We start from the raw sequence: 16995 nt of genomic DNA on the forward strand, positions 1-16995 counted from the left end.
TGTCCTTGTGTGGAGTGGGGGGGTTCTGTGCACCCCATTGATGGACAGCGGAGTGCGCTGTGTGCTTCTTGGGGGCTCCTGCTGGCGTTTCGGGGCTCTGTGTGCCTATGGTCAGTCTCCAGCTCGAAGTCCAGTTTCGGGGCTCTGCGTGCCTGCGGTCATTCTCCAGCTCGAAGTCCAGTTTCGGGGCTCTGCGTGCCTGCGGTCAGTGTCCAGCTCCGAGTCCAGTTTCGGGGCTCTGCGTGCCTGCGGTCAGTCTCCAGCTCGAAGTCCAGTTTCGGGGCTCTGCGTGCCTGCGGTCAGTGTCCAGCTCCGAGTGCAGTTTCAGGGCTCTGCGTGCCTGCGGTCAGTCTCCAGCTCGAAGTCCAGTTTCGGGGCTCTGCGTGCCTGCGGTCAGTGTCCAGCTCCGAGTGCAGTTTCGGGGCTCTGGGTGCCTGCGGTCAGTCTCCAGCTCCGAGTGCAGTTTCGGGGCTCTGCGTGCCTGCGGTCAGTGTCCAGCTCCTAGTGCAGTTTCGGGGCTCTGCGTGCCTGCGGTCAGTGTCCAGCTCCGGCTCTCTGTGTGCTGCTGTCTGCTGATGCTCTGATTAAAGTGTGATGTGTCTGATCTAGACAGGCTGACTGCTGTGTGTTTCTTTCTTTCTCCTGCATCACTGATCCCACTACCCCAGGACTCACAGCCCCAAAAACCTGCACCCCATCTGTGACCCCACTACCCCAGGACTCACAGCCCCAAATACCTGCACCCCATCTGTGACCCCACTACCCCAGGACTCACAGCCCCAAATACCTGCACCCCATCTGTGACCCCTCTACCCCAGGAGTCACAGCCCCAAAAACCTGCACCCTATCTGTGATCCCTCTACCTCGGAGGTCACAGCCCCAAAAACGTGCACCCCATCTGTGACCCCACTACCCCAGGAGTTACAGCCCCAAAAACCTGCACCCCATCTGTGACCCCTGTACCTGCACGCTCTGCGACACCCTTCATCATTATTACTGTTACCACTGCAGTCAAAACGTCACATCGGTTCTCAGGAAGATGCGGCTGTTTCTTCTCTTAACGCTCGGGTGTCTGCAGGATAAACCACAGTTTTGTTTTTTAACTACACTGGCGTGAAATGGCTACTTTCTGAGTCATCGCTCCTCCGCCCTGAGATGCCTGCTCGTCTGCCAGGCTGGCCTCGCCTTCCCCTCCACGGTCTGCAGCGATTCACTACAACTACCATGATGCCCCTGGCTTCCGGTGCCTCCTGGGAGATGTAGTCTTCTGCAAAAAGATGTAAGCCAAACCGCACGGGCGTCGCCCTTGTCAGGAAATACGATTCCCAGACGCCCTTGCCCCTCAATCCTGGTTGGTTAGAGGGTTTTTTTTCCAGATAACGACGAGAAAAAAAACAGAAAAGTTTTGGCATCGCGTTACGGGCTCGTTGTTCAGGTAAAGAAAAGCGTTGACCGCACTTCGAAGTTCCTTTCTCTTGCTTGGTGGTCTCTGCGGGTCCGGCTAGCCCCTAAGGCTAAGGCTGCTCTGCTCCGGTCCTGCTGCGTGTGCAAACCGGAGTCCGTCCGCGTCTGCGAGGCGTCTGGCTCGGCTCTCGAGGGGGAGGGAAGGAGCACTTTCTCCTTTGAAAAGTATGTATTTCTGGACGTGCCTACCTGTGCGTTTTCACTTCCTGCTCTCCGCGGCCGCTGACAGCGTTTCTGCGCGTCCCGGGAAGATGAAAACGCAGGCTTTGGGGTTGCGTGTGCGAGTGCGTGTGCGTGTCTTGGACCGTTTCTTCACTCAGCCGGACCGAGCGCGGTTCGCCGAGTGGGTCTGTGCTGGCGAGAGATTCACCGGAGGGACCCGGATCCTCTCGGGACGCGTGGATCGGACACTGGGAGCGGGGGGCTTGTTGGACCGTGCGAGCCTGGATCTGGGTTGGGCTGGGCTGGGCTGTGCAGGGCAGGGCAGGGCAGCACAGCACAGCACACCGGCACGCGTGGGGGTGGGGGTGTCGAGCGCTGTGGAGGCGATCGTCAGATATCTAGATCTCCAGATCTCCAGCTCCCTACAGATCTGGCGTGTCTTCACACTGTGTGACAGATGTGTTGTTCTGCTGTCAGTGTGGAGAGCGCCTGACTGGCTCTGCTCAAAGAGCTCCTTCATGAAGCCCAGGCGCTGGTCTGGCCGCAGAGAATGGATTCTGCACCCCAGTCCAGCGCCTTCAACTCCCATCGGAGTGATCGGACTTTCTGGAAGGGCTTCAGTCTGATCCGCTCCAGGTGTGACAGTGCTGTCAGTCAGACTCCCAGTGCGCAGCAGTCTGATCCGCTCCAGGTGTGACAGTGCTGTCAGTCAGACTCCCAGTGCGCAGCAGTCTGATCCGCTCCAGGTGTGACAGTGCTGTCAGTCAGACTCCCAGTGCGCAGCAGTCTGATCCGCTCCAGGTGTGACGGTGCTGTCGGTGCGAATGTGTGAGTGAGTGAGAGAGCTGCGCTGACCCGGTGCCCTCAATCCCCAGGCGCAGTGACACACAGTGAGAAATGGGGGGCGCTAGTGAGCCGCGGCCGGTGCAGATCGTCAGCGTGCACAAGGAGGACCACTCCTTCTCCCTGGACGCCAAGGCCCTGGAGGCGGTGCTGCTGCGGCCGGAGGTCCGGGACCTGGACGTTGCCGTGGTGTCGGTCGCCGGGGCGTTCCGCAAGGGCAAGTCCTTCCTCCTGGACTTCATGCTGCGCTACATGAAGAGGAAGGTGAGGAGCGCAGAGCACACAAGATACACACTGACAATGACACACTCACACACACTGATACACACACACTCTTACACACCGACACACACACTGATGCACACTCACACACTCTTGCACACACTGATGCACACACAATAATACACACACTCTTACACACTCACACACTCTTACACACACTCTCATGCCCTCAGGGCTGAACCTCTCTCCTGTCCTGCAGGATGAAGCTGGAGACTGGCTGGGCTCCGACACCGAGCCCCTGACCGGGTTCTCCTGGCGGGGCGGTTCTGACCCGGAGACCACGGGGATCCAGATCTGGAGCGAGGTGTTTGTGGTGGAGAAGCCCAACGGCAAGGAGGTGCTGAGCCGTCCGGTCCTGTGAACGGGCTGAGGAGGTGCTGGTGGACCAGCAGGAGGTGCCGGTCTCTCTGTAGCGCAGTGCCTCAGTTGCACTGTAGGGGGCGCCGGTCTCTCTGTAGCGCAGTGCCTCAGTCGCGCTGTAGGGGGCGCCGGTCTCTCTGTAGCGCAGTGCCTCAGTCGCGCTGTAGGGGGCGCCGGTCTCACTGTAGCACAGTGCCTCAGCCGCACTGTAGGGGGCGCCGGTCTCACTGTAGCGCAGTGCCTCAGCCGCACTGTAAGGGGCACCGGCCTCTCTGTAGCGCAGTGCCTCAGTTGCACTGTAGGGGGCGCCGGTCTCTCTGTAGCGCAGTGCCTCAGTCGCGCTGCAGGGGGCGCCGGTCTCACTGTAGCACAGTGCCTCAGCTGCACTGTAGGGGGCGCCGGTCTCACTGTAGCGCAGTGCCTCAGCCGCACTGTAAGGGGCACCGGCCTCTCTGTAGCGCAGTGCCTCAGCCGCGCTGAAGGGGGCGCCAGTCTCTCTGGTGCAGTGCCTCAGTCGCGCTGTAGGGGGCGCTGGTCTCTATATAGCGCAGTGCCTTAGCTGTGCTGTGGGAGGCGCTGTCCTTCAGGTGAGATCCTAAACTGAGGGACTGTACAGGAAAGAGACCCCAGGACGCTGTCTTGCAGAGCAGGGGTGTCAATGCTGGGGTCCTGGAGAAACCCCACTCCACGCTGGGACAGCCTGTCCTTCCTGAAACTCACCCATAATCCCCCTTGTGAAGCAGATTGTCACAACTGCCCTAGTCAGCACTGTGTGTCTCCCAGGTGGGGCCGCTGTGCGTCTCCCAGGTGGTTCTTCAGGGGAGGTTAAGGTGGTTCCTGTTCTGGATGTGAAGCTCTCTGGGTCTCTTGCTCCTTGTGGACTGTGCCTGTTAAAAGAATCCTTGTAAAGAGAATAATTATCTGTCTGACTGCTGGTCTGGCAGGTGGCTGTGCTGCTGATGGACACACAGGGCGCCTTCGACAGCCAGTCCACTGTGAAGGACTGTGCCACCATCTTTGCCCTCAGCACCATGACCAGCTCTGTGCAGGTCAGTGTCGGCTCTCTGTCTCCCTCCCTCTCACTACACTTATCCCCAGGTCAGTGAGTGGGTGGATGGATTAATTGATTGATTATTGATTGATTCTTTGCCCCTCTGTCCTGCAGATCTACAACCTGTCCCAGAACATCCAGGAAGACGACCTGCAGCAGCTGCAGGTCGGTGTGGTCAGGGAGGCCGTCAGCGTGTGTGATAACGAGCTGCAGAGTGCATATACAGTACAGTCAGTCCTGCTGGTTAATCATGTGTCTCTCCCCCCCCAGCTGTTCACTGAGTACGGGCGCCTGGCGATGGATGAGATTTTCCTGAAGCCATTCCAGGTACACGGATCCTGCGCCTGGTGACTACTTGGGACACCTCCTGGACAGTATGGAGCCCTGTGTGCTGAGCCAAATTGATCTGCATGGACTTGACAGAGTCGTCCAAGAGATGAGTGACACGCAGAATTCTGTGACCTGTGTCAGGGAGCTCTGTGCTCTGTGTGACCTGTGTCCAGGAGCTCTGTGTTGTGGGGTTGTGCTCTGTGTGACCTGTGTCGGGGAACTGTGTGCTCTGTGTCCAGGAGCTCTGTGTTGTGGGGTTGTGCTCTGTGTGACCTGTGTCAGGGAGCTCTGTGCTCTGTGTGACTTGTGTCCAGGAGCTCTGTGTTGTGGGGTTGTCCTCTGTGTGACCTGTGTCAGGGAGCTGTGTGACCTGTGTCCAGGAGCTCTGTGTTGTGGGGTTGTCCTCTGTGTGACCTGTGTCAGGGAGCTGTGTGACCTGTGTCAGGGAGCTCTGTGCTCTGTGTGACCTGTGTCCAGGAGCTCTGTGTTGGTGGGGTTCTGCTCTGTTAGATAAGATAACATAAGATCACTTTATTAGCCCTATACAATTTCTTGTAGTAGGAATGTGTCTTTCCACAGACCCCAGCTCGCTCTCCATGAGACACACAGAGGGAGGGAAGCTGGGGGTCAGAGCACAGGGTCAGCCATTTATACAGCGCTCCTGGAGCAGCTGGGGTGAAGGCCCTTGCTCGGGGGCCCAATGGAGTAGGATTCCTCTGCCGGCCGTGGGATATGAACCGGCAGCCTTCCAGCCACAGGCGCAGATCCTGAACAACAGAGCCACCATTGCTGACCAGTGCCTTCCTGTAATGATGATGAATATTGATCGGCAGTCGCCGGTTTTGGCCTGTATTGGCTTCTTCTCTCACCCTTTTCAGCTTGATTAGCCAGTATTGATCCGACCTGCATGCCTGCGATCTGGCCGGAACTGACTATGTGCTCCTCTGTGTCGCAGTCCCTGATGTTCCTGATCCGAGACTGGAGCTTCCCATACGAGTACAGCTACGGGCTGAAGGGTGGGATGCAGTTCCTGGACAAGCGCCTGCAGGTAGGTCACAGCCAAGGGGCGCCACTTTTCCAGGGGCAAGGATTGTGTTTGACAGGGCTGGTCTCATGTGATTTTACTGAGATTAACTGGGTTCTTTGTGTATAGAGGACACCTTGTCAGGTGGTTCAGGTCCAGTCTTGTTAGACCAGGAGGACAGCTGGGCCTGTGGTTCAGGTCCGGTCTTGTTAGACCAGGAGGACAGCTGGGCCTGTGGTTCAGGTCCGGTCTTGTCAGACCAAGAGGACAGCTGGTCCGGTGGTTCAGGTCCGGTCTTGTCAGACCAGGAGGACAGCTGGGCCTGTGGTTCAGGTCCGGTCTTGTTAGACCAAGAGGACAGCTGGGCCTGTGGTTCAGGTCCGGTCTTGTTAGACCAGGAGGACAGCTGGGCCTGTGGTTCAGGTCCGGTCTTGTTAGACCAAGAGGACAGCTGGTCCGGTGGTTCAGGTCCGGTCTTGTCAGACCAGGAGGACAGCTGGGCCTGTGGTTCAGGTCCGGTCTTGTTAGACCAGGAGGACAGCTGGGCCTGTGGTTCAGGTCCGGTCTTGTCAGATCGGGAGGACAGCTGGTCCGGTGGTTCTGATCTGATCTTGTTCTCATTATCATTCCCTTGCTCCCAGGTGAAGGACGCTCAGCACGAGGAGATCCAGACGGTCCGGAAACACATCCACTCCTGCTTCTCCAACGTCTCCTGCTTCCTGCTGCCACACCCGGGGTTAAAGGTCGCCACAAGCCCCTCCTTCTCCGGCCAGCTCAGCGGTACTGCCCCCTCTCTAAGCCTGCCTTGTCAGCTGGACTCCCACTGCAGGGCAGTCTGATCTGCTCCTGGTTTTACGGTGCTTGTTTCAGCTGGTAAATCCCGGAGCGGTTGGGACTGCTGTGCCGGTGGATGGTTTTCTGTGCCCTGGTCAGTGATGGGCGTCGCTCAAACTGTATTTCAGTGTGGTAAAAGCATTTTTTTTTACTTTGCCTGGTAAGTCAGTTGAGCACAAACTGCAGGTGCGTTTATACAGTTTCCACTGGGGCGAGCCGAGAGACGTACCCAGTCAGGGGTCAGGATTCGGGTCTGGAGTCCGATCAGAAGCGCCGGCCGTCTGTCTCGATCGAGCTGTCTGACAGCGGCTGCTCTGGTCTGTCCCAGATATTGCAGAGGAGTACAAGTCAGAGCTGCGGACCTTCATCCCGCTGGTGCTCCAGCCGCAGAAGCTCATGGAGAAGGAGATCAACGGAGCCAAAGTCACCTGCCGCGGGCTGCTGGAGTACTTCAAGGTCAGCGGCGTACTCCTCTCTCTCGCTGCTCTCTGCTCCTGTCTCTCTCTGCTCCTGTCTCTGCTCTTGCTCCTCTCTCTCTGCTCCTCTCTGTGCAGTGCATGACAGATGCACGTGATGATGAGGATGATGAAGGTGCTGTGTGCTGTGTTCCAGGCCTACATCAAGATCTACCAGGGTGAGGACCTGCCACACCCTAAATCCATGCTCCAGGTAAGCCCGCAGATCCCAGCGTCTGTGTCTGGCCCTGTAGCGGACCCCAGCCTGTCCCTAGTGCCAGCGTCTGAGTCAGGCCCCACTGTCACCCTCCGCCTGAGCCGTGTCAGAGACCCGCACTGCTGCCACAGACGAACACTCAGCAGGCCAGCCCAGTGCCAGTGTACTCTTCTGTGCCAGTGTGTGCCAGTGTGATCTGTGCCAGTCTGCGCTGTGCCAGTCTGAGCCAGTGCTCTGTGCCAGTCTGTACCAGTCTGCTCTGTGCCACTGTGCTCTGTACCAGTCTGCCCTGTGCCAGTCTGTACCAGTCTGCCCTGTGCCAGTCTGTACTAGTGCCCTGTTCCAGTCTGTACCAGTGCCCTGTTCTCCGACCTGCTTGAGCAGCTGATCCTGGTCTCTGCCTCTTCCAGGCCACCGCAGAGGCCAACAACCTGGCCGCCGTGGCAGCAGCCAAGGACCTGTACTACAAGCAGATGGAGAAGGTGAGTCAGTCCTCCGGGCAGCAGGGGGCGCTGTGGGCTCTGCGCTCAGGCTATCGCCGGATCGGGGTCAGGGTGCCCAGAGCAGCAGAGTTCTGATTGGCTGAGGAGCCGGGGGTGGGTGGTGTGCATTTTAATTGGTCAGCGAGGGGTGGAGACAGGACCCGCCGTGCGAGGACCCCATGGAGCTGTCCGGCATGCTGCCTGTCTGAACTGTGCTGCCCCCGCCCCCCAACCCACAGGTGTGTGGAGGGGACCTGCCCTACGTGGCGCCCGAGTCGCTGGAGGAGAAACACGCCTTCCACTGCGCCGAGGCCCTGGAGCTCTTCGCCCGCACCAAGAAGATGGGCGGCGCGACGTTCTCCGAGCGCTACCGGCAGCAGCTGGCCAGCGACCTGGAGCAGCTGTGGGCCGACTTCCAGAAGCACAACCAGAGCAAGAACGTGTTCAGCGCCTTCCGCACGCCGGCCGTGCTCTTCGTGCTGCTCGCCGGCCTCTACCTGCTGTCGGGCCTGGCCGGCTTCGTGGGGCTCGCCCTGGTGGCCGGCCTGTGCAACTGCGGCATCGGCCTGGCGCTGGCGGCCATGCTGGCCTGGGCGCTGATCCGCTACTCCGGCCAGTACCGCGAGGTGGGCCAGGCCATCGACTCCAGCGCCGGCTTCATGCTGGAGAAGGTGGGTGGCGCCGGCGGGGGGGTGCTGGGGCTCAGGGGCGCCGGCGGGGGGCTGGGGCTCGGGGGCGCCCTCGTGCGCCGGGGCCTCACTATGTGTTGCCTTCTCTGTCCTAGGCCACTGTGGTCATCAACAGCTCCCGAGGGGCGGCCGTGCAGCAGGAGAAGAAGTCCAGCTAGCCAGGGGGACGTCCAGCTGGCCCAGCAGCGCCCCCTGCTGCTACTGCACCGTGCCTTAACCCCCCTCTCTGCCTCCCGCCGACACACAGAACTGCCCCCGCGTTGCCCCCTCTGTGTGTCTCCTGCCTCTCTGTGTCTCAGTCCTGCCTGTCTCTCTGTGCTGCCTGTCTGTCTCTCTCTGTGCTGCCTGTCTGTCTCTCTCTGTGTCTCAGTCCTGCCTCTCTGTCTCTGTGTCTCAGTCCTGCCTGTCTGTCTCTCTGTCTCAGTCCTGCCTGTCTGTCTCTCTGTCTCAGTCCTGCCTGTCTGTCTCTCTGTCTCAGTCCTGCCTGTCTCTCTCTGTGTCTCAGTCCTGCCTCTCTGTCTCTGTGTCTCAGTCCTGCCTCTCTGTCTCTGTGTCTCAGTCCTGCCTGTCTGTCTCTCTGTCTCAGTCCTGCCTGTCTGTCTCTCTGTGTCTCCGTGTCTGTCTGCAGGTCTCACACTGACCAGTTGCTCACTGTCCAGGCAGGAGCCTTTGTTTGTGTGATGTTTTTTTAAAATACAGCAATTCCTCTTATTTCTATATATATTTTTTGTAAAGGATGTTACACGAAAGAACAAAGCTCTTAAACCAAATAAAAGGCGTGTGGAGAAGCGAGCTGTCTGTCTCTCTCTATCTCTCTGTGTCTCAGTCCTGCCTGTCTGTCTCTCTCTGTGTCTCTGTCTCTGTCCTGCCTGTCTCTCTGTGTCTCAGTCCTGCCTGTCTGTCTGTCTCTCTGTGTCTCTGTCTCAGTCCTGCCTGTCTCTCTGTGTCTCAGTCCTGCCTGTCTGTCTCTCTCTGTCTCAGTCCTGCCTGTCTCTCTGTGTCTCTGTCTCAGTCCTGCCTGTCTGTCTCTCTGTGTCTCTGTCTCAGTCCTGCCTGTCTCTCTGTGTCTCAGTCCTGCCTGTCTGTCTCTCTGTGTCTCTGTCTCAGTCCTGTCTGTCTGTGTCTCTGTCTCTCTGCCTCCGGCCGCCAGGGGGCGAGCCCGCTCGCCGTTCTCGTTGTCATGGCGACGCCGAGCACTCGGCGAGCGGCGCGTGCCCGGGGCGCTAATGGCGCTGCGCCGTCGCACCCCGCTGCACCCTGCCGGCGCCGAGGAGCGGACTGGTGACCCCCACCCGCCCACCCGCCCGCCGTGACCGCCAGCGCGCGCACCGTCGCGACACGGCTCGCGATATGTCGTCTCGCCGATTTTCACGGGCGCGTGACAGACCAGCGAGTGAAGAAAACGGAAGTAACGGCCTTCGTCTGCAGCGAGTGCGGTTTCTGAGCTCTGAGAACTGGTCAGCATCGCAAACGTCACGCATTTCTTTCTGAAGGGGGAGGAGGGGGGTGAACTTCATTTCCCGTCAGCCAGCGGGGAGTGACCCTTGACCCCGAGCACCGGTATTTCCTTCTCTGAGCGAGCGCGCCAGCAGCGGAAATAAAGACTCCGGGGGTGAAGCGGTGCCCGGGGCCCCTTTACTTCCGAGCTCCCTGCTGGAGCAGAATCGCCGCCGCGGAGCGACCCCGCGCTCTGCTGCAGCCTCCCGCTCGCCTCGCGCGCCGCGCGGCCCTGATTGCCTTATATGGCGAGGAGCGACACGAGCCGCTGTGGCGTGAGGCGCGCGGCGTCCGATTCGCTTCCATATTTGGAAGTGAGTTTCGTGAACCTGACAGGAGGGGGGGCGGGGGGACGCGCGCGCGGAGCTCCGCACGAGCGTGCTGCTGCAAACCAGGAAGCTGGTGGGAGCGCAGCTCGCGAGCGGTCCGGGCGGGTTCGGGGTGTCGCTGCTGCGCCTCGGTTCGTCTCTTCCTACAGGAGCTGTAACTCGCTGAGGCGCCTGCATGAGCTTCTCCTGTCTGTGCAGCCGGGCTCGTCTCTGCCTCAGCCTCTCCCTGCCTCACCCCCTGTCAGCCTCAGCCTCTCCCTGCCTCCCCCCGTCTGCCTCAGCCTCTCCCTGCCTCACCCCCTGTCTGCTTCACCCTCACCCTGCCTCTCCCCCTGTCTGCCTCAGCCTCTCCCTGCCTCACCCCCTGTCAGCCTCAGCCTCTCCCTGCCTCACCCCCTGTCTGCTTCACCCTCACCCTGCCTCTCCCCCTGTCTGCCTCTCCCCCTGTCTGCCTCAGCCTCTCCCTGCCTCCCCCGCTGTGTGCCTCACCCTCTCCCTGCCTCTCCCCCTGTCTACCTCAGCCTCACTCTCACCGTGCCTCTCCCCCTGTGTGCCTCACCCTCACCCTGCCTCAGCCTCTCCCTGCCTCTCTCCCTGTCTGCCTCACTGCCTCGTCAATTCAATTTCATTTTTTAACTCAAGACGCTCTATTGTCGTGACCAGTGAATAAATCAGTGTTGCCAAAGCAGATACAATGAACATAAAATCTACAGATATTTACAATATAGAGTCTGACTCTCTCCCTGCCCCCCCAGCCAGGCCTGCCTCACTCCCTCTCTCCTGTCATTCGGACCCCCAGTGTACCCCTCCCAGATCCACTCCAGGGTTCCCAGCTCCAGAGCCTGGCACCAGCGATTGATTCTGAGGGAATGTTTGCGAGCGGTATTACAATGTTTGTGTAAGAAGTGATGAGCAGTACTGTGTGTATTTGGGCGTGTGCGCGCAATCGGTGAACAAGATCTGGGGCGTTTCTTACTGGCTGCGGCGACAGATCTTGATGTCAGACTCAGGCCTGAGGGCACTGAGTGACAGATCACGGCCGGCGAGCGGCAAGCTGACATCTCCACACGCCCCGCTGCGCATTACGTCACCGACTCCTGGCATCCTGCTTGCCATCATGGCGGGCCGAGGAACTACAATTCTCATGATGAGGGGCGAGAGAAAAACTACATTTCCCATGAACCTCATCGCGTGATGCGGAAGTAGTTTCCCTCTTTCTTGTCCCTGTGAAACGGTTTTACGTGTTTTGGCGTTATCTGTTTGTGTCTATCGCCATACAGGCATGGACCGCCAGCCCCCAGAGAAAGCACCTCGATCAGTGTCAGTATTTATTTCTTATTTCGATCAGCCGTGAACACTATGAGTCCTGCCTCTCGGTGATGGAGGCAGACATGCAAGGGAACAGAGCCCCTCTCTGGCCTCACGGACTACATCTCCCATGAGCCCTTGCGGGCGGCGGCCGCGTTCCCCGGATGCTGCTCCCTCCCCTTATGGTGGGGCGGCGTGCCTCGCGCCTGTGCTCAGTGTGCGGGATCCCGGACAGACAAGCAAGTGTCTCGAGCAGCTCATTCAGCTCTGCAGTCCAGCTCCCGATCTTCACAAGCCGACAAAATGGTACGTAGCGCCCCGGCTCGCCCGCTGTCCTGCCGCTCGCAGCCCGGGCTTGGCTTAGGCGTGTGGATTGTGCCTGCGTGGGGTTTTTCCGCGGTTTGGGCCAGCTAGCCGGGCGGTGTGACGGTGCATTGTTGCTGCACAGAGAGGATGCCGGCGCCATTTCCTCTCCCTGCCCGTGCAGGCCCGCACGCGGCCGGGCGCCCGGCCCTTTGTTCCCGTCCTCTCGCGCTGCCCGGCCGGCTCGCCAGCGCGGGAGCGGACCGCACCGGACCGGACCGGACCGCGAGCTGCGCTGCCCCGTGTCCTCGCTGGCGGGGGCGCCCCTCCCTCCGCTGCGGGGTGCCCGGGGCGGATAACGGTGCGGAGTCGCCCTGCCGCATCTCGAGCGTCTTTTTGTCAATCTAAATATAGCGCGCGCCGGCCCCACCCATCGTGTTCTGGCTCGCGGCGGACCCGGCTTCCTCCCCTCCCTCGAGGCCGGCCGGGGCGCGCGAGCCGGGCGTAGCTTGACAGCAGCGATGTCGGCGCTCGAGCCACCCCGGCTACCGGTTCGCGCTCGCCGGCCGGCCGGCCCGCCCGCCGCTGCGGCTCCGGGTCCCGGCGGCTCGGCTCGGTTCGGGCCCTCAAGGTGCCCCCCCGGCTGGACTGGGAGTTCGAAGGCGCCCCGGGCGTGTCGGTCCGGAGCCCAGCAGCCCGGCAGGAGCGTCTTTGTGTGGGAGGAGACGGGCCGACACCCCGGACCCGCTCGGCTCGGGAGAGGAGGAGGAGGAGGAGGAGGAGCGGGGGGGGGGGGGGGATGAAGAAGCCGGCGGGCGGGTCTGGGGTGCCCCCCGCGCCCCCCGGCCGCCGTGCGCACGGAGCCCCGACCCGGCAGTGCGAAAGAGGAAGCGGAGCTGCTGCGGGGAGGAGGAGGAGGAAGAGGAGGAGGAGGGGGGGCGCGACTGTCTCCTCTCTCGTCCTCCCGCCGTCTCCCCCGCGGCTCGGTTGCCCTCGGACCCCGGTTCAAGTCCACCCCCGCTCCCCGTTGTTCTCCCGGGGGAGACCCGGTCCCCCCGATCCGCCGGCTGGCGCGCAGGTGGCGGATGACGCCGCAGTTTTCGAGCGGAGGAAGAGGGGGAGACCGCCATCAGACCCGGGTCTGTTGTCTTTATTCTGTCAGTTGAAACACTGCTGGCAGCCCGGCCGCGCCCCGGCGGGAGCAGAACCGCTCGGGAGACTCGGGGCGTTTCCGCCGCCGGCGGCCCGAGGGGCCCGGGGCCCCTGAGGCCCGTGTGGCTGAACCCGCTCTCGAGTCTTGGTGAAAATGAAAATCTCCTGTCGCATCTCCGGCTTCCGACAGCGGAGGGACCCAGAGATACCGTTAACCGTCTCGCACGAGCAGGATTTGAATCTCTCTCGCTGACACACGCGCCCTTTTTTGGTCAAACCGGGAGGCGAGCGCGCGCGCGCGCGCCTGTCTGTTTGCGAGCGAGCGCGAGCGCGCGCGCGGGGTGGGAATCGGAGCATGAGGAAGTGCTGCCGCAGTATCGCGAGTGTTTTCCTGTATCGCGCGAGTTCGCGCAGGAGGGGGAGAGCAAGTGGCGGGTCTGCGATCTGGGCCGGGCTGGGCCGGCGGCGGGAAGCCCAGCTGCTGTGTCGACCAGGAGGAGCAGAGACCCCCAGAGGGGGTCTGCTGCTCTGGGGGCCGGGCTGTTCTGTTCAGACTGAGTTCTGGCTGGGTTCTGCTCAGTTCTGCTGCAGCTGTTAGACCGGGAGGACAGCTGGGCCTGTGGTTCAGGTCCGGTCCTGTTAGACCGGAAGGACAGCTGGGTTCTGTAAGACTGGGAGGACAGCTGGGCCTGTGGTTTAGGTCCGGTCCGGTCCGGTCCTGTCAGACCAGGAGGACAGCTGGGCCTGTGGTTTAGGTCCGGTCCGGTCCTGTCAGACCAGGAGGACAGCTGGGCCTGTGGTTTAGGTCCGGTCCGGTCCTGTCAGACCAGGAGGACAGCTGGGCCTGTGGTTCGGGTCCGGTCCTGTCTGAGCGGGAGGACAGCTGGGCCTGTGGTTCGGGTCCGGTCCTGTTAGACCGGAAGGACAGCTGGGTTCTGTAAGACTGGGAGGACAGCTGGGCCTGTGGTTTAGGTCCGGTCCGGTCCTGTCTGAGCGGGAGGACAGCTGGGCCTGTGGTTTAGGTCCGGTCCGGTCCTGTCAGACCGGGAGGACAGCTGGGCCTGTGGTTCGGGTCCGGTCCTGCCTGACCGGCTGGTGCAGGAGCATTGTGGGGTCTCTGTCTGATCCCGCGCTCGGCCCCCGCAGACCTCCGGCGTGACCGTGACGGACGACGTCATCATGGTGTTCAACGAGATGAAGGTGCGCAAGGCGCAGGCGGGCGAGGAGGAGAAGCGGCGGAGGAAGAAGGCGGTGCTCTTCTGCCTCAGCGAGGACAAGAAGCACATCGTGCTGGAGGAGGGGCGCGAGATCCTGCTGGGCGAGGTGGGCACCACCATCGACGACCCCTACCTGCACTTCGTCAAGATGCTGCCGCCCGACGACTGCCGCTACGCGCTGTACGACGCCACGTACGAGACCAAGGAGACCAAGAAGGAGGACCTGGTCTTCATCTTCTGGTGAGGGAGGGGGGTGTGTGCGTGACGCGTGGGGATGTGTGTCACTGGTGGGAGGGGGGGTGTGTGTGTGCGTGGCGTGAGGGTGGGAGGGGGGTGTGTCTGTGGCGTGAGGGGGGTGTGTCTAAGGCTGCCCTTCTGTGCTGCAGGGCGCCAGAGAGTGCCCCGCTGAAGAGTAAGATGATCTACGCCAGCTCCAAGGACGCCATCAAGAGAAAGTTCACAGGTGAGCAGGAGGGCAGCAGCCTGGCGGTGCTCTGACCGTGGGCTGCTGGGAGGGGCCTCTGGACGAGTGGGAGGGGCCTCTGGACCAGTGGGAAGGGCTCAGAGGTCAGGGGTGGGTGAGGTTATGGTGCCGTTTCCCTCACAGGGCTTGTGTACTTGTCGAAACACTGACGAGCGCCTCCCATCTCTACCCCCCCTCCCTCGCAGGCATCAAGCACGAGTGGCAGGTAAACGGTTTGGAGGACATCAAGGACCGACGCACCCTGGCCGAGAAGCTGGGCGGCGCCTCCGTCATCTCCCTGGAGGGGAGCCCTGTATAAATCGAGGCCCAGGCTTCTCCGGGGCCTCCGCTCACTGCAGGCCTGGCTGTCCATTCCGCGGGGGGGTGGGGGGGGCAGGGGAGGGGGGGACAGGGAGGGGGGAGTGCTTTCGGCCTCCCCCCCCCGCCACCCCCCAGAGTCACTCGGTTTCATTTTCAAAACAAGAAGTCTACAGGACACGCTCAAAAGATAAAAAAAAACAAAACAAAACCAGATGAAGGAAATTAAAATAGATTATTACTCTCGCCTTTCTGCTTTTCTCGCTAAAGCTGATGTTGGGGAATTCTGGGGCCCGATGCGAACGAGCTCTGCGAGGAGCCGGGGTGTCGATCAGACTCGGGGAACGGGGTGACTTGTGGGGGGCGCTGGTCTGCTGGCGGCGACCTGCTCAGCAGCTGAGCCCTCACAGGTCCGACCCATTCCAGCTGGGAGTTGATCCATATTTGTTTTTCAGTCTGTTTCCTTTGCCATTTCCATGCTGTAACATTATTTAAGTGAAGCATTCCTTGGAGAGAGAGGGGGGGTAACGAAGGCGGGGAGAAGCTTGTGCCTGGGCCCAAGGCAGCAGCAGCAGACTGGAGAACAGGAAGTCTGTGTTGTTTTTGTATCGTCTCGTATCTAATAAAAAGCACTAAACTTTCCCGTTGTCTGCGAGTCTTCCTTCACCGGGCCCTGGGGGGGCGCTGTAGCTGGGGTCCTGGTCTCCTTGCCGTCGCCGCCCCCGCGCTGGTGGCGTGTCCTGGGTCCTCGGGCTGGTGGGGGGCCTGGGGAGGTGGGGGCTGGTCCAGCTGCAGTCTGCAGAGCTCCACCTGCTGGTGTGTGAGGGAATCGCACCATGAGGAAGAACTGCTGGAGTCTGCGGTACTGCAGCAGGGAGATGAAAACCTGGCTGGTTATAGCTGGTGCTGTAGCGCCCTCTTGTGGAGCCTTAAGATATTGCATGTTTAACTTGCTGAGGGCTGCTGTTGCTGTATTGCTGAATCGCTCTGCTGGTGCCTGTGGGGGGGGGTGACTCAAGCCCAAAGGGGCAGACCATGGGCTGGGAGGGCTGCTCAGTGTGTCTGAGGGTTCCCTGGGTCTCTGCAAAGCAGCAGTGCCTGAAGAGGGGGGGGGGGAAGCTGGTAAATTCTTCCAGTACAGGTAGGCTGGCCAGCAGGGACCTGGGCTGGACAGCCCTGTTCTGGACACACTGACCCTCTAGGACAGGGACTGGATAGCCCTGTTGTCAGTCTTCACAGCACACAGAATCTGAGGCCAGTTTCAGGAGCCGACATCACGCAGCCTGCAGGGAGGTGATGCAGATGCAGTTCTTGTCTGAAAGCGTCATGTTCTGTGGAAAAAAAGGTGGAACTGATCAAAATGTGTTGCCACGTCTCAGTCTGATCCGCTCCAGGTGTGACAGTGCTGTCAGACTCCCAGTGCGCAGCAGTCTGATCCGCTCCAGGTGTGACAGTGCTGTCAGTCAGACTCCCAGTGCGCAGCAGTCTGATCCGCTCCAGGTGTGACAGTGCTGTCAGTCAGACTCCCAGTGCGCAGCAGTCTGATCCGTTCCAGGAGTGTACAGTATACAGATCCTGGGTAATACCTCTAGCATGTAACTCCTGTGCTTCATCTGTGTAATTTGCGTAATAATCTGTTATTGATTTCAGAAGCTGACTTTCTGGCTCTGCGGGGCGAGTCTGCACTCGCCGGAGCCGCCGTGCGCGGGTGCTCTCCCAGGCCCTCCCTCCTCTCCTAACGGTATCCCGCCTCCCGTGTACCGGCCTGTCTGGACCCGCCCGGACCTGCCCAGAATGTAACAGTCAGGGCACCCGAGGAGCAGGCAGGGCCGCTGGGCCGCGCCGTGTCAGGCCTGTGCAGGCGGAGAGGACCGGAAGCAATGGTTCCCGCTGGCAGTGATGAGTGGAGTTCGCGCTGGCGGAGGGCACTGCAATGACACGGACCCCCCAGCAGGAGGAGCTCTTTCCCCGGACATGGCTCGCAGGCCTGCAGTGGAGCTGCGCAGCTGAGGGTTCCAGTCCTCACCTCTGCGCAGGCGAGCTCTGTTGGGGGGGGGGGTGGTCTTGTCACGCACCTGTGCGCAGACACACGGTTTGCTGTCTGTCTTCCTTGTGCAGTTTCGGGCAACTGCAGGCAGGTCAGGAGAGGAAGCCTGAGAGGCTCTCAGCCCCTGCTGCTCCTGCCTCACAGGTCCAACCAGTTCACTTACAGACA

General features: G+C 60.9%; 2 protein-coding genes across 3 annotated transcripts; both read left to right on the plus strand.

Annotated features, from left to right (window-relative positions):
• The first annotated feature begins 1327 nt into the window (after positions 1-1327).
• On the plus strand, positions 1328-8981 carry atl3 (atlastin 3). 2 transcript variants are annotated; one of them, XM_088909011.1, is made up of 13 exons: positions 1328-1435; positions 2502-2733; positions 2951-3088; positions 4056-4160; positions 4277-4327; positions 4433-4489; positions 5448-5540; positions 6158-6296; positions 6679-6806; positions 6963-7019; positions 7433-7504; positions 7744-8175; positions 8289-8981. In XM_088909011.1, the coding sequence occupies exons 2-13, from the start codon at positions 2524-2526 to the stop codon at positions 8349-8351; spliced, it is 1545 nt and encodes a 514-aa protein (XP_088765137.1). In that variant the 5' UTR covers positions 1328-1435; positions 2502-2523; the 3' UTR covers positions 8352-8981. The 2 variants fall into 2 exon arrangements, with proteins under 2 accessions (XP_088765137.1, XP_088765136.1); XM_088909010.1 differs by having other exon boundaries at positions 1374-1629.
• Positions 8982-11417: 2436 nt separating this feature from the next.
• On the plus strand, positions 11418-15421 carry cfl1 (cofilin 1). Its single transcript, XM_088909012.1, has 4 exons — positions 11418-11633; positions 13929-14239; positions 14386-14462; positions 14669-15421. The coding sequence occupies exons 1-4, from the start codon at positions 11631-11633 to the stop codon at positions 14779-14781; spliced, it is 504 nt and encodes a 167-aa protein (XP_088765138.1). The 5' UTR covers positions 11418-11630; the 3' UTR covers positions 14782-15421.
• Positions 15422-16995: the final 1574 nt, after the last annotated feature.

This window comes from Atractosteus spatula (assembly GCF_055471065.1).
Source record: "Atractosteus spatula isolate fAtrSpa1 chromosome 24 unlocalized genomic scaffold, fAtrSpa1.hap1 SUPER_24_unloc_1, whole genome shotgun sequence".
Taxonomy (NCBI): Eukaryota; Metazoa; Chordata; class Actinopteri; order Semionotiformes; family Lepisosteidae; genus Atractosteus; species Atractosteus spatula.